Source organism: Ruditapes philippinarum, unplaced genomic scaffold, assembly GCF_026571515.1.
Source record: "Ruditapes philippinarum isolate M1 unplaced genomic scaffold, ASM2657151v2 ctg2097_1_1_1_1, whole genome shotgun sequence".
NCBI lineage: Eukaryota > Metazoa > Mollusca > Bivalvia > Venerida > Veneridae > Ruditapes > Ruditapes philippinarum.
The window spans coordinates 1-12,515 of NW_026866773.1; the positions used below are offsets into that span (position 1 = coordinate 1).

The window sequence follows — 12,515 nt, forward strand, 5'->3', positions numbered from 1 at the left end:
ACCAGCAGACACCCGATCATACCCCCTAACCATCCCACCATATGCGCTTCTGCGGAATTGAGTCTGGTCCCCACAGGGGCCAGCCGGAATTGGCCAGATATGAGCTGTATAGTACGATTTTCGGCTTAACGTCGGCAAAATACCAGAGTCTGTTCCCCACAGGGGCCAGCCGGAATTGGCCAGATATGAGCTGTATAGTACCATTTTCGGCTCATAGTCGGCAAAATACCAGAGTATTCCCGACCGACACACCTATACCCGCGGACACCCGGACACACAATGCAAGACACATATTTTCTTCAATCTGCTTTAGGATTTTTTTTTCATCTTATGTAGCCTTGATTTCTGTTTTTCTGGCTAGCCGTAATAGCCGGAGATCGTTGTGATAAGTAATTTGACATTACATTATGGAATTAGCTAATGGTCTTTTGCACATGTTTTACCGTATCATCTCTGGCCAGCCTGTATAGCCGAAACCGAATTCCGGCTAGACGGAACAGCCAGAGTTGACAAAAATGAATTCCGGCTGCTCCGGGTTTTCCGGCTGTCTGGCTAACTTCACGAACATTACACACAGTACATAAGTGGGACCAAAAAGAGCGCACTACCACGTTAAAACAAGTGATATATCGCATAAATGCATATAGTCAGATAGTTATTTTTGTTAAAGATATTTACTATAATATTGGAGTAAAGTGATACTTTTATATTTGATAATAAAATGTAAGTACATGTTCATGTAGTATTAACTTGTTTGTTAATTTTTTTATTCAATGGTTTAACACTTACACTGCACTGTCATAGAGATTGTTATCGTTTCCGGAGTTTTATCGGTGGCTATAACGATGAACTACAAATGGAACACCATCAGCGATTTTTTTTATTTAAGTTCATCCATGATTATATGTACGTAAAAGCAAATCATATTACAAAAAAGTCAGCAAAGTATTGTTATTATAACTATCAATATTTTAAATAGGAAAATATATACTTGTTTTCCGGTTTGATGTCGCAAATACATCACAAGTAGCAACTTTTACCTCTGTGTGATTCCAGACTGTTAGGATAACTAATAGGCAGTAACCCATAGCATGTCACGTAAATTATGACAAATAAACGTACTTAAGTGTTTTCTAAATTATCAAAATATGAAAAATGGCACGTGCATGTAATGGCCACTCACCTTATTTTTTTTAATCGTTTCATCAAAATGTAAGAAACACTTACGTTAATTCCGCGATAAGAAATTCTGCATATAAGATCCCATTACTTGTTATTAGAATGATGTAGAAACTACTCAAGGTCAATAAACATGTCAAATAATGGCATTCTTAACAATTAAAGTCAAAACAAAATGTGGCGAGAATTATATTAATTTGTACGTTTAATATTGTAGTGACAGAAACATGTATTGAATAAATATGTATTTAATATAATTTCAGCACAGCGATGAATATCAAGATCGGAATCGTATTTTTGCAGTTGTTAATACCAAGTTATGGTAAGTTGATAAGTAGTAAGTTTTATTTTGTTTTTGTTTTGTTTTTTTAAATTGTAATGTATCATTTATTGTTACTTGTTTGTTTTGCATAATGCCTAAAAATTCGAAGATGCTATCTGCTCTAGTGTAGGCAATATTGTGATGATTTTTACAATTAAATTTAAGTACTTTTTAGACTGAACCGAGTACTTTCAGCAAGTATATTGTTATTTGATATCTTATCGCGCACAGGGTCGGTTTTTGAAACAGTACCTTTTGTGGTTGAATTTTTCTTTTTGGATGATAGGAATGTGAAGTTGCTGTTTTTGTAGCTATTTTGTATCTTTCTGTTTCTTTTCTTTATTTTCCATCAAACTGTTTTATAACTGTTAAGTATTTTAAAACTAAAAAGTAAGCCACCCGAAATGTTTATGTTAATGCAAATAACACTTCATTAGATCGTTGAAAACAAATTCAGTGAAAGCGAAAACGTAAATATATAAAGCTTTGCACATATTGGTGTCTGTTAGGTGCTTTAAGACATGCTATAATGTTTTCCAATGCAAATGTTTATCAGGTCTATTTTTATATCGCATTTTCAGGATATTTTGAATTAGCTTGTGACTCTGCAAATCCTTCAGCACAGACAGATTTGACGTGTGTTTGCCGACGAACAGTTGGAAGTGGCATTAAATGGTTTTTCAATGGAAATTCAATATCAGACTGTTTCCTTAACTCGGGCTGTTTGCCACAGCCTATTGGTTATACAATTTCAATAAACGTGTCAGAGTTTGCTTACGAGATGACAAAAAGCGCTTACGATTACAATGACTGTACTCAGATAAATTGTACAGACGCTAGTAATACAAGAGTACAGCTAATGGTAGTCCCAGGTGCTATCAGTAAGTTATATATTTATTTATTTATTTATTTATTTTCAATTATTTTTTGTTTGTTGTTCGTTTGATTGTTTCTTTGTTTGTTTGTATTTATTTTGCGTTTTCATTTTGTTACCGTTGTATAAATTCAAAATTCTAGTTATGCAGCTTAACCTAACTTATTGAAGTGTATATTAAACCTATATGTCTGCTTCAAAAAAAGAATGCTTGCAACATGCTTGTTTAAAATTTATATTATAGTGATTTGTCTTAAAAGCCAATGCTGCCTGCATAAATCTTTACGGATAAATCCCTACCTTCAGTAGCAGAATAATATTTTTCCAGAGAGTGTGTATGTGTAAGTGCAATATTCATGCGTGTTTAACACAACTTTAAGACATTTTTTTGGTGATTAGGCCATTAAATTATGGAACTAATATGCTTTGCTTTTACTGTTCATTTTTATATCGATCAATCTTTAAACCCTTTCATGATGTAAACAGGTTACATTAAAGCATTATATATTTACATACTTTTTTAGCTTATTTACAATTACTTGTATTTGACTGCTCTTTCAGATTTGTTGCCGATGTAAATCGTTTAATTAACTGAAACTATTTTTCATAAATTTCAGACTTTGATCCATCAAATCTTTCACCGATTTCAGAGCCAACTATAAGCCATTCTAACGGTAACTTTTCGATATCAACAGGCTGTATTTCCGGATATACTGACGTGACGTGCGAGTGGTATACTGTTTACGTAAGTTGTCAATTTCTTTGTCAGATATTGACTCTTAAAAAAGAATATCTCGCTTAAGAGTGTTTTATTAAATTTGCATTCCTTTTCTAACAAAACAGTATACGTAACTGGTGATGTATTACATAAAATGTATTCATTTATTTCTTGATAATATTAACTTGTGATATATTACAAAACTAAAGAGATGACGTAAAATTGAGTATATATGTAAATGCATGCGTGCGTGCGTGTGGGCGTGCGTGCGTGTATGTGTGTAATTTTTTAAAACTTTTTTTTACAAATTTGAACAATTAAGAAGTGGATAATAAAGAATATGATAAAGTCAAACTTTCAATACGGTTTTAATGTTGACAAATATGAAAAAGACAAAAGCCTGGTATTACATGTATATCTACTTAATAAAGAAAATTAAACAAACGCGCCGGCCAAGGAGGTCATATCTTTTCTTTTGGAGGTCATTTATCTATCTTGTTTGTTGTATTTTACGAAGTTCTGCAAAAGGTTAGGTAGTTTGCAGTTTAGAAAAGATCAGTGCTTATATTAAAAAAAAACATTTGTTATCACTGTGTTTATTTCTATTGGCAAATGTTTTGAAGTTAATGCATCCATAACTTTGTATATTTTACAATAATTTACCGTTGAACTTTGTTTTGTAATTTAGTTTCTGCACAGTCATTCATTTTTGAAACTTTACAAAGTTTACTAAATAATAAAACGTAAATTTACTTTCATTGTACCCATTTAATTTTAACAGAGAAATGATAATTAACTATTTTTGTGTCATATTTTCCCGAAGCCGCACAATAACCTCCAAAATGATATAATCCCGATCTGCTCAAAGAGCTACCCCGAGCTTGCCTTGTGATAACAAAGATACGAAATAAGAAACCACGTTATAGGCAAACGAGAAATGCTAGTGATATATCTAGGTAAGAGAGGGAAAAGACATTTCACAGTAAAAATGTATTTAGAAAAATGTCATTTTGAGAGTGACAACAATGCTACTTTTTATTTTAATCATTTTATCGAATGGATGACTTTATAAAAAAATACAAATTTATTTTTTTCTTAACTTTAATATTTAATAATTTAAGTTATTTTTTATATTTTATAAATAAAAATTATTATGAAATTGATAGCATTCAATAACTTAATTCTACACACTAGACTTGTATAAAAGTAGCCGATAATGTACGGAAATAAGATAATTCCACGCCTGTGAATATAATTATAAAATGTTCTAAAATGTACTAGTGTAAGAGTCTTAGCAAACACGGAACACACATTTCATAGAAGACTTATGATAACATAATAACGAAAAAACTAACTCATCAATGATTGTTTTAAAACAATTAATTATTAAATTATCTAATCAATTAGAACTGGTTGTAAAAATGGTTATTGTGTTCGCCTTAAGCTTTGTGAGCGTCAGTTAGTGTAGTAAGCAAGTCTACAAGATATAATAAGCCACGCCTTTAATATCAAATATCGTTATTGTTACTGTGTGTATGTTTACTTGATGTTTGGGAGTTTATGAGTGTATACTTGGATGCAACACATATAATAAAATATATAAACCATCCTTCGGGTCTTGTTTAGTTTGTGTGCTAGTAAGCCATCCAAATAGAAAATATAAATGTTACATTGGCGACGAGGATCGGATATTAAAAAAAAAACTGTGGATTAATTTAAACTGACTCTGTGAAAAAAAAAACAGATTTGAAAATGGATAATTTACCTGCTTATCCGAAATTCGATGTTTTTGCTGATGAAAATTCTCTTGGAGTACGATGGGAAAAGTATTTGGATAAATTAGAAAACTTATTTGTTGGACTGGGTATAAACACTAGAAAACGAAAAAAGGCACTGTTACTTCATTATGCAGGAGATGATGTTTACGATATCTATGATACATTGAATTTAAGAGAAGACAATGAAAACTATGAGGAAACGAAAATTGGATTAACAACATTCTTTAAGCCTAGAAAAATACACAATTTGAAATATTCGAATTTCGTAATATGAAGCAATTGCATGGGGAATCTATCGACCAGTTTACAACAAGATTACGCCAGAAAGCTAAGAATTATGAATTTTCGGACATTGACTCAGAAATTAAAAGCCAGATCATACAGGGTGTTGTTTCACAAAACATGAGAATGCAGTGTTTACAAGATCCGGATAAATCACTTAATGACTTATTTACAAAAATGAGAACCATGGAAATATCAAAAACTCAAGCATCAAATATGTCAAAGGATACAAGTAGTCAGCAAGTAGTGCGGGTAAAAAGCAATCCTCGATTTAGCCGTCAATCAAAGGGATTCGCAGCTAAACGTTATCAGCAACGTTCATATCAAACTATCCCAGAAGCAAGTTCGTCGTCGGGAAGGCGAAACTACCCTCCAGAACGAAATAAAAAATGCCGAAATTGTGGAGGAAAGTATCCCCATATGTCACGTTGTCCTGCTATCGGAGCGGAATGTAACTACTGTCATAAGAAGAATCATTTCATATCGGTCTGCAGAAAACGTCAAAACAAGGTGAAGTTAATCGATGATGAACCGTCGGATTCACAAGTTTTATCAGAGGCAAGCACGCCGAGTATCAGTTCAAATGAGTGCGATGTGTTATTTGGATTTAAGATGTCAGATGGGAAAAAAGTGCCAAAGAAATGCATTAAATTAAATGGCGTAGATGTTAATGTGTTGATAGATAGCGGTTCATCGTTAAATATTATTAGCGAAATCGACCTCGAGAAAATGAAAATTCGTCCAGAAATCAAGAAGACGAAAACAAAAGCATTCGTATTTGGGCAGAAATCTCCACTTCCATTCATAGGCAAATGTTCCCTGCTTGTGGAGTCGGACTCAAAATTTATGACAAAAGATTTCCATATCGTTAAAGGTAACAAAGAAACATTGATCAGTTATGAATTATCGGTAGAGCTTGGGATTTTACCGCAAATACAATCAGTTCAAAAATCAGTTCAAAGCAAAGACGCATATTCAGGACTTACTGAAGAATATTCTCAAGTTTTCACAGGCTTAGGATGTTTGAAAGAGAGAAAAGTTAAGTTTCATATTGATGAAAGTGTTGTACCTGTAGCTCAACCGCCTAGGAGAGTTCCATTTCATGTACGTGCGCAAGTCGAAAAGGAACTGAAAAGTTTAGAGGAAATGGATGTCATTGAAAAGGTTATAGGTTTACCGACACCATGGAATTTGCACTTAGTAGCGGCTCCGAAACCTAATGCTCCGCATGAAGTGAGAGTGTGCGTAGACATGAGAAAAGCTAACACCGCAATCAAAACAGAGAAAAATGTTTGCCCGACGGTGGATAATATCATCTTGACGTTAAACGGCGCAACGGTATTTTCACGTCTAGATCTGTACAAAGCTTTCCATCAAATTGAATTGGATGAAGCATCACGTGTAATGACAACGTTTCAGACACATATTGGACTGTTTCGGTATAAACGTCTAAATTTCGGGGTATCCGCAGCACCGATAATTTTCCAAAACGAGCTTCGTCAAGCACTTCAAGGTCTTAAAGGCATATTGAATATTGCCGACGACATCGTATGTTTCGGTAAGACACAGGAAGAACACGACGCCAATCTTAGAGCTTTACTGCAACGTCTTCAAGATCGAAACCTCACACTGAACAGCCAAAAATGTTCATTCGGACATTCTAAAATCAAGTTCTACGGATACGTATTTTCCGAATCCGGAATTTCACCCGATCCTGACAAAGTAAATGCAGTGAAAAATATGGACAGACCAAAATCAATATCCGAAATCCGTTCATTTCTGGGTCTCACGAACTATTTGTCTAAGTTCATAGATGGCTATTCAAGCTTAACAGACCCATTATGAAGACTTACACATAAAGGTGTAAAATCTGAACGGACTGCCGACCAAGAAAAATCGTTCACATCATTAAAAGATGCCTTAATAAGTGGTAAGGTCATGACATATTTCGATCCAAGAAAGGAAACTGAACTCTGGGTCGACAGATGTCCAGTTAGATGCTCAGAAATTCTTATTTAAAACGGCAAAATAGTTACATGTGGAAGCAAAGCATACAATTCAGTTCAAACGCGGTATTTTCAAACAGAAAGAGAATCTGACTGTTGTTTTCATCATTCAGCATTTCCATTTGAATTTATTCGGCAAGAAATTTAAACTGATAACAGATCATGCTGCACGTCAGTCAATCTTCAACAATATCAAGAATATACAGTCACCAAGATTAGAACGTTGGCGTTTGATTTCCAGACAGTTTATAGACCAGGTAAAATGATGATATCAGATTATCTTTCCAGGCATCCACATGCAAGACACGAAACAAATACAGTAGCCGAGCAGTATATCAGCTTTATTACAGATAACGCTTTGCCAGATGCATTGAAGCTGTCAGATGTAGCAAAAGCTACCGAAACGGACTGTATATTGAGCTGTGTAAGAAATGCGTTAAAACAAAATGACTGGAAAACTCAAAAATGCAAATTAGATGAATGTTTTCGGTTATACGAGAATTTGAATAAAAATCAAGAACTTGCAGTTGCATATACGGAAGATGGATTTGTGCTTTTACGAGGTACAAAATTTTGCATACCAGAATGTCTGCAAAAACAAACTGTTATGCTTTCGCATGAAGGTCACCAAGGCCAATCAAAATGCAAAGGATTATTACGTGAATATTGCTGGTTTCCACATATGGATAGAAAGGTGGAAGAAATTTGTAGATCATGCATTGTATGCCAAGCTGCATCAACAAGAATTATTCCAGACCCGATCAAACCAACATTACTACCACGAGATGTGTTTTCTGATGTCAGTTGTGACTTTTGTGGTCCTTTTCCAGACGGGTACATGTTACTAGTTGTTATTTGTGACTACAGTAGATTTCCAGTAGTTGAAAGAATCAAATCGACAGCCGCAGATACAGTCATACCGCGATTAGAGGCGATATTTTCGATATTCGGATATCCAGAGGTAGTGAAAACGGACAATGGACCTCCGTTTCAAAGTCGCGCATTCAGAGAATTTGCTAATAATTTGGGATTTAAACATAAACGAATTACTCCATTGCACCCACAGGCAAATGGAATAGTTGAGAGATTTATGGCGCCACTGCAAAAAGCAATTAAAACAGCGATAGCGTCAAGACAAGATTATAAAAGAGCGTTAAGTAGATATCTTATGAATGTTTGGAACACACCACAAACAACTACACAAACAGCTCCTAGTGAATTAATGTTCAATCGTAAATTAAAGACAAAATTACCAAAGATGACATTTGATAACAAAGATACAGATATTCGAGACAGGGACAGTCTATCAAAAGCGAAAAACAAAATATACGCTGATAAGAAACGTAGAGCTCAGCGAAATAATTTGAAATTGGGTGATCGTGTGCTATTAAAACGGGAACAACGGAATAAGTTTGAAACAGCGTTTGACCCTACCCCCGGGATAATCATCGCTATGAAAGGATCTATGCTTACAATCAAACATAAAGGAAAAGAAATCATACGGGACGTTTCCAAATTTACATATGTTCATGGAGATCAAGAGCCAGTGCAGACGAAACCTGCAGATTATACATCTTTACCTAGAAATAGGCCGCAGAGGAAACGCCGACCGCCGAGACGTTATGAAGATTTAAAAAAAGAGAGAAAGAAAATGGTTTAATCTATGATACCATTTCTCGTTACAGCTATAAGGGTTAATGACTCAAATGTGTTGGCCATAATAATGCCCTAATTATATTTGCTATCATAGCAGTGTATCATTTATATCCGCTTGCTGGATTTATTAATCTAGGAAAAATGATAGCGTATGTGAGAACATTCTGTTATTCGTGAAATTATTACTTTTGGTTTTTATTAAATTACCTTATAATTGGTCTTTGTGTGGTAGAAAACGGAAAAACAAATCATTCTTTTGATAACAATGCTAGTTGTTTGAACAAATGTTGTGATAATAATGTAATTTGCTTGATATTTTGTGACATTACGAACAAATAGAAAAGATATGACAATTAACAATAACATTGTATTTATCATTACTTCGTTGAAACAGATGCCTAGTACACTGATTAGAGTAAATCGCATTGCTTAATGAACTCTGCTGAAAAAGGAGAAGAGTTTATAACAATAAACTTGCTATATAGCTTATTTCATACGAAGAAAAATATTTCTTATGACACTATGTTTGCAAATTTAAATTTAAAATTTTGATAATTTAAGTTTATTGATTTTATTGATGAGTTCTAAACTAAAGATAGAGGAGGATGTAGTAAGCAATTCTACAAGATATAATAAGCCACGCCTTTAATATCAAATATCGTTATTGTTACTGTGTGTATGTTTACTTGATGTTTGGGAGTTTATGAGTGTATACTTGGATGCAACACATATAATAAAATATATAAACCATCCTTCGGGTCTTGTTTAGTTTGTGTGCTAGTAAGCCATCCAAATAGAAAATAAAAATGTTACAGTTAGCTAATAAAAATCAGCAAATTAAGGTCTATAGACTAATTCAGGAATTAAGAATATTTATGTTTCGCTCAGCTAATCCGTAAGTACAAACACATTTTTACAGTTACAGTTTCGATAATATAGGAAGCATGTTGACTTATCTATTGTGAAATGTAGTGCACCTTGAAGCTGTAACTGTAAACGGAAGTTTGTACATAAAATTAGCTGGGAATAAAAAAAATATTTGCCGAGTTCCGGATAACATACTTTTAACTGGGAATTAAATTACACAATTTTACAATTTGGTTCCTTATAATTTCCGATCATTTTATAAATTCTAGAAAGAGCAATTTAATTCTTAATATGGTTGATATTTAAGAATGAAGTCCAAGAAAAGTATACTAATGGCCAATTTGCTTTCAACGAGAACGACAGCTCTGGATGTTCAAATTGCAATGATGACGTAAATGCAAGAAAAACATGTGGGTTTTATCACATAGAGGCATCTGGAAATGAAACAAAAAATGTTAACTTCAGAGTTGTATTGACTCATACACCGACCAATTTAAAATGGGAAGTAAATTCAAGTCATGTTTATACAGTAAAGGTAAGTGATGTAATGTTTCCTAAGATAGCATGTTTTTTCACATGGTTAAAAGTTATGGAAGACAGGGTATTAACCATAAGTTCAAATTTACGTAAATAACATTTACAATAATAAATTAAAGTGACATTTTGCCAATCCAAGTGTAAACAGTCAAAGAGCAGATAAAAATTTAAATAGCTTTACATTTTTTTCATTATTGTGTTCAGTTTTATTCCTTACTATAAAACATTAAGCAATGATCCAAGTGAGTAACGTAAATTGCTAGAAATATCGTTTAGAATGGATTGTTATTATTGATTTTTAAAAAAGAGTGGGACAGTCTTTATATAATATAGGTCATTATAGCATGAACAATTTTTATTATCAATCATTAATCTGTCACTATCAAAATTGCCAACACTTAGATCAATTTTATCGGACGAAGTTATATAATATTTAAATATGTGTTAACCTCTCTTTTAAGCGTTCAAAGTAATTTATATTTGTAACACCCAACAATATACGCATTTCAAGTATGTTTAGAAACTAACAGCAGGAAGGGGGAGTTTAAATGATAATGCATTATCTCTTACAATGCATAGATTAATATAAATGACAATGTAAAGAACAAAGACAATGTACAGAAGAGCGTTAACACACAAACCATGGACATCAAGGAACCCAATCAATCACAAAATACTTAAATGTTCACCTGAACAAATAAAGAAAGCAACACAATATTACGCCTGTGGCTCAACGTGTAACAAATGCACATCTCAAATCGACAAAAAGATCAATTGTTTCTAATTTCAAAGGAAGTTACACAGTCAGTATATTATTCTGTTTTGTACAAATGACATGAAACACCGAAATTCTTATAAAGCTGTATTTTAGAATGTCTCTGTATTTCACACACACACACATGAATAATTTATTTATTATTATTATTTTATTATTATTATTATTATTATTATTATTATTATTATTATTATTATTATTATCTTTGTGGAGTGAACGTGGCTTAACTTTGCACAGAAATACTAACTTTTATCTTATAAGTGTACGGGTTACTCAACAAAATGTTGATTGAAAAAAATTGCAATGGCAAATAAAAAACTATTTAGTTAACATTTTTAGTTAACTTCCAAATGATTGGTACAGTAATGACACTTTATTTTTTTAAACGACTTCAATTGTTTCTGCACAAATTGGAAAGATAGGAATGCTTACAATAATGGCAAAGACATTGTTTTTTTATGTTCCCGACCACTTTTGTGACTAGTATTTACCGTCGGAATTATTCTTTTTTTTTTCAGATACAGTAAAACAGAGATGCAAACAAGTATCCCGCTTTACGAAATCGATCAATCAGAAAACTATTAATTACAATCGTAAATAGAACGATGATTCCCGTTTTCCTTTTCTTTTCGTGATTGATTATCTGTGATTACATGTATGTCTATCTATCTTCGGCCTAAAATGAAAACTGCGAGACAGCGTTTTATAGAATGGCCAAAGCACTTTATATATAAAATTTTCACCAGAATAAGACCCTGTCAGTAACTAAAATTTAAGACAGCGATTCGCAAAGAAAATTATATTAGTAGCGAAACTCGTAAAATTGTTATTCATATTAAATCATACAACTAAATGTACAGTTTGAGTATTCTTCACATGGAACATTTATAAAGTTCTTTCTGTATTGGTAATAGGTTTTATGCCCAAATATTTAAATGTATAGTACGCTTAATTCATTCAAATGTTCTAGGCAGGTTCTACTAATAACACACAAATATTAATGATGAAGGTCAGAATCATTATAGTAGGAATTGTAACGTTTATATGCAAGGGATATTCAATAATTGCGTAGAATTATGCTATTCAAGATTCTCTACATTCTCGTGCAGTATTAACCTCATTCAGTTGGGTGATATTAAATGTGTAGTCTTCACGTAAGTTATTTAGACAATACGTACGATTTTTGTTGGTAATTATTTTGTTGTTTATTGTGTTGTTGTTGTTGTTGTTGTTGTTGTTGAATCTATCTCAGCATAGCTGATGTGTATGATGATAATAATAACCTATTAAATATTTCAAGGTGGCAAATTGGTCTACATAATTTTAACGTGGCAAGACTCCTTACTCAGATACTATAAATTTGTAAAGCGTACTGGCTCATCCACCTATAAAACTAGTACAAAACCATCAGCAAGTTTATATCTACGGTGTTTTTGGTGAAATCAAATGCAATTAAGCAAAGGTAATAATATTAAACAGCAACCGGAAAATATTTGCACCACCAGGATTGTGGCAAACTTC

At 33.0% G+C, this 12,515-nt stretch overlaps 1 protein-coding gene across 1 annotated transcript; it reads left to right on the top strand.

Moving 5' to 3' along the window:
- The first annotated feature begins 1,439 nt into the window (after positions 1–1,439).
- On the top strand, positions 1,440–11,921 carry LOC132733669 (uncharacterized). Its single transcript, XM_060720331.1, has 5 exons — positions 1,440–1,501; positions 2,083–2,382; positions 2,993–3,120; positions 9,990–10,217; positions 11,513–11,921. Exons 1-5 carry the CDS (start codon positions 1,450–1,452, stop codon positions 11,519–11,521), a joined length of 717 nt encoding a protein of 238 aa, XP_060576314.1. The 5' UTR covers positions 1,440–1,449; the 3' UTR covers positions 11,522–11,921.
- Positions 11,922–12,515: the final 594 nt, after the last annotated feature.

Excerpts from the sequence above, each read along its gene's own strand:
- LOC132733669 (XM_060720331.1), top strand. The coding sequence starts at position 1,450 with ATGAATATCAAGATCGGAATCGTATTTTTGCAGTTGTTAATACCAAGT. Across the intron at positions 1,502-2,082 it reads GTTGTTAATACCAAGTTATG|GATATTTTGAATTAGCTTGT; the intron begins GTAAGTTGATAA and ends TCGCATTTTCAG. Across the intron at positions 3,121-9,989 it reads GCGAGTGGTATACTGTTTAC|AATGAAGTCCAAGAAAAGTA; the intron begins GTAAGTTGTCAA and ends TTGATATTTAAG.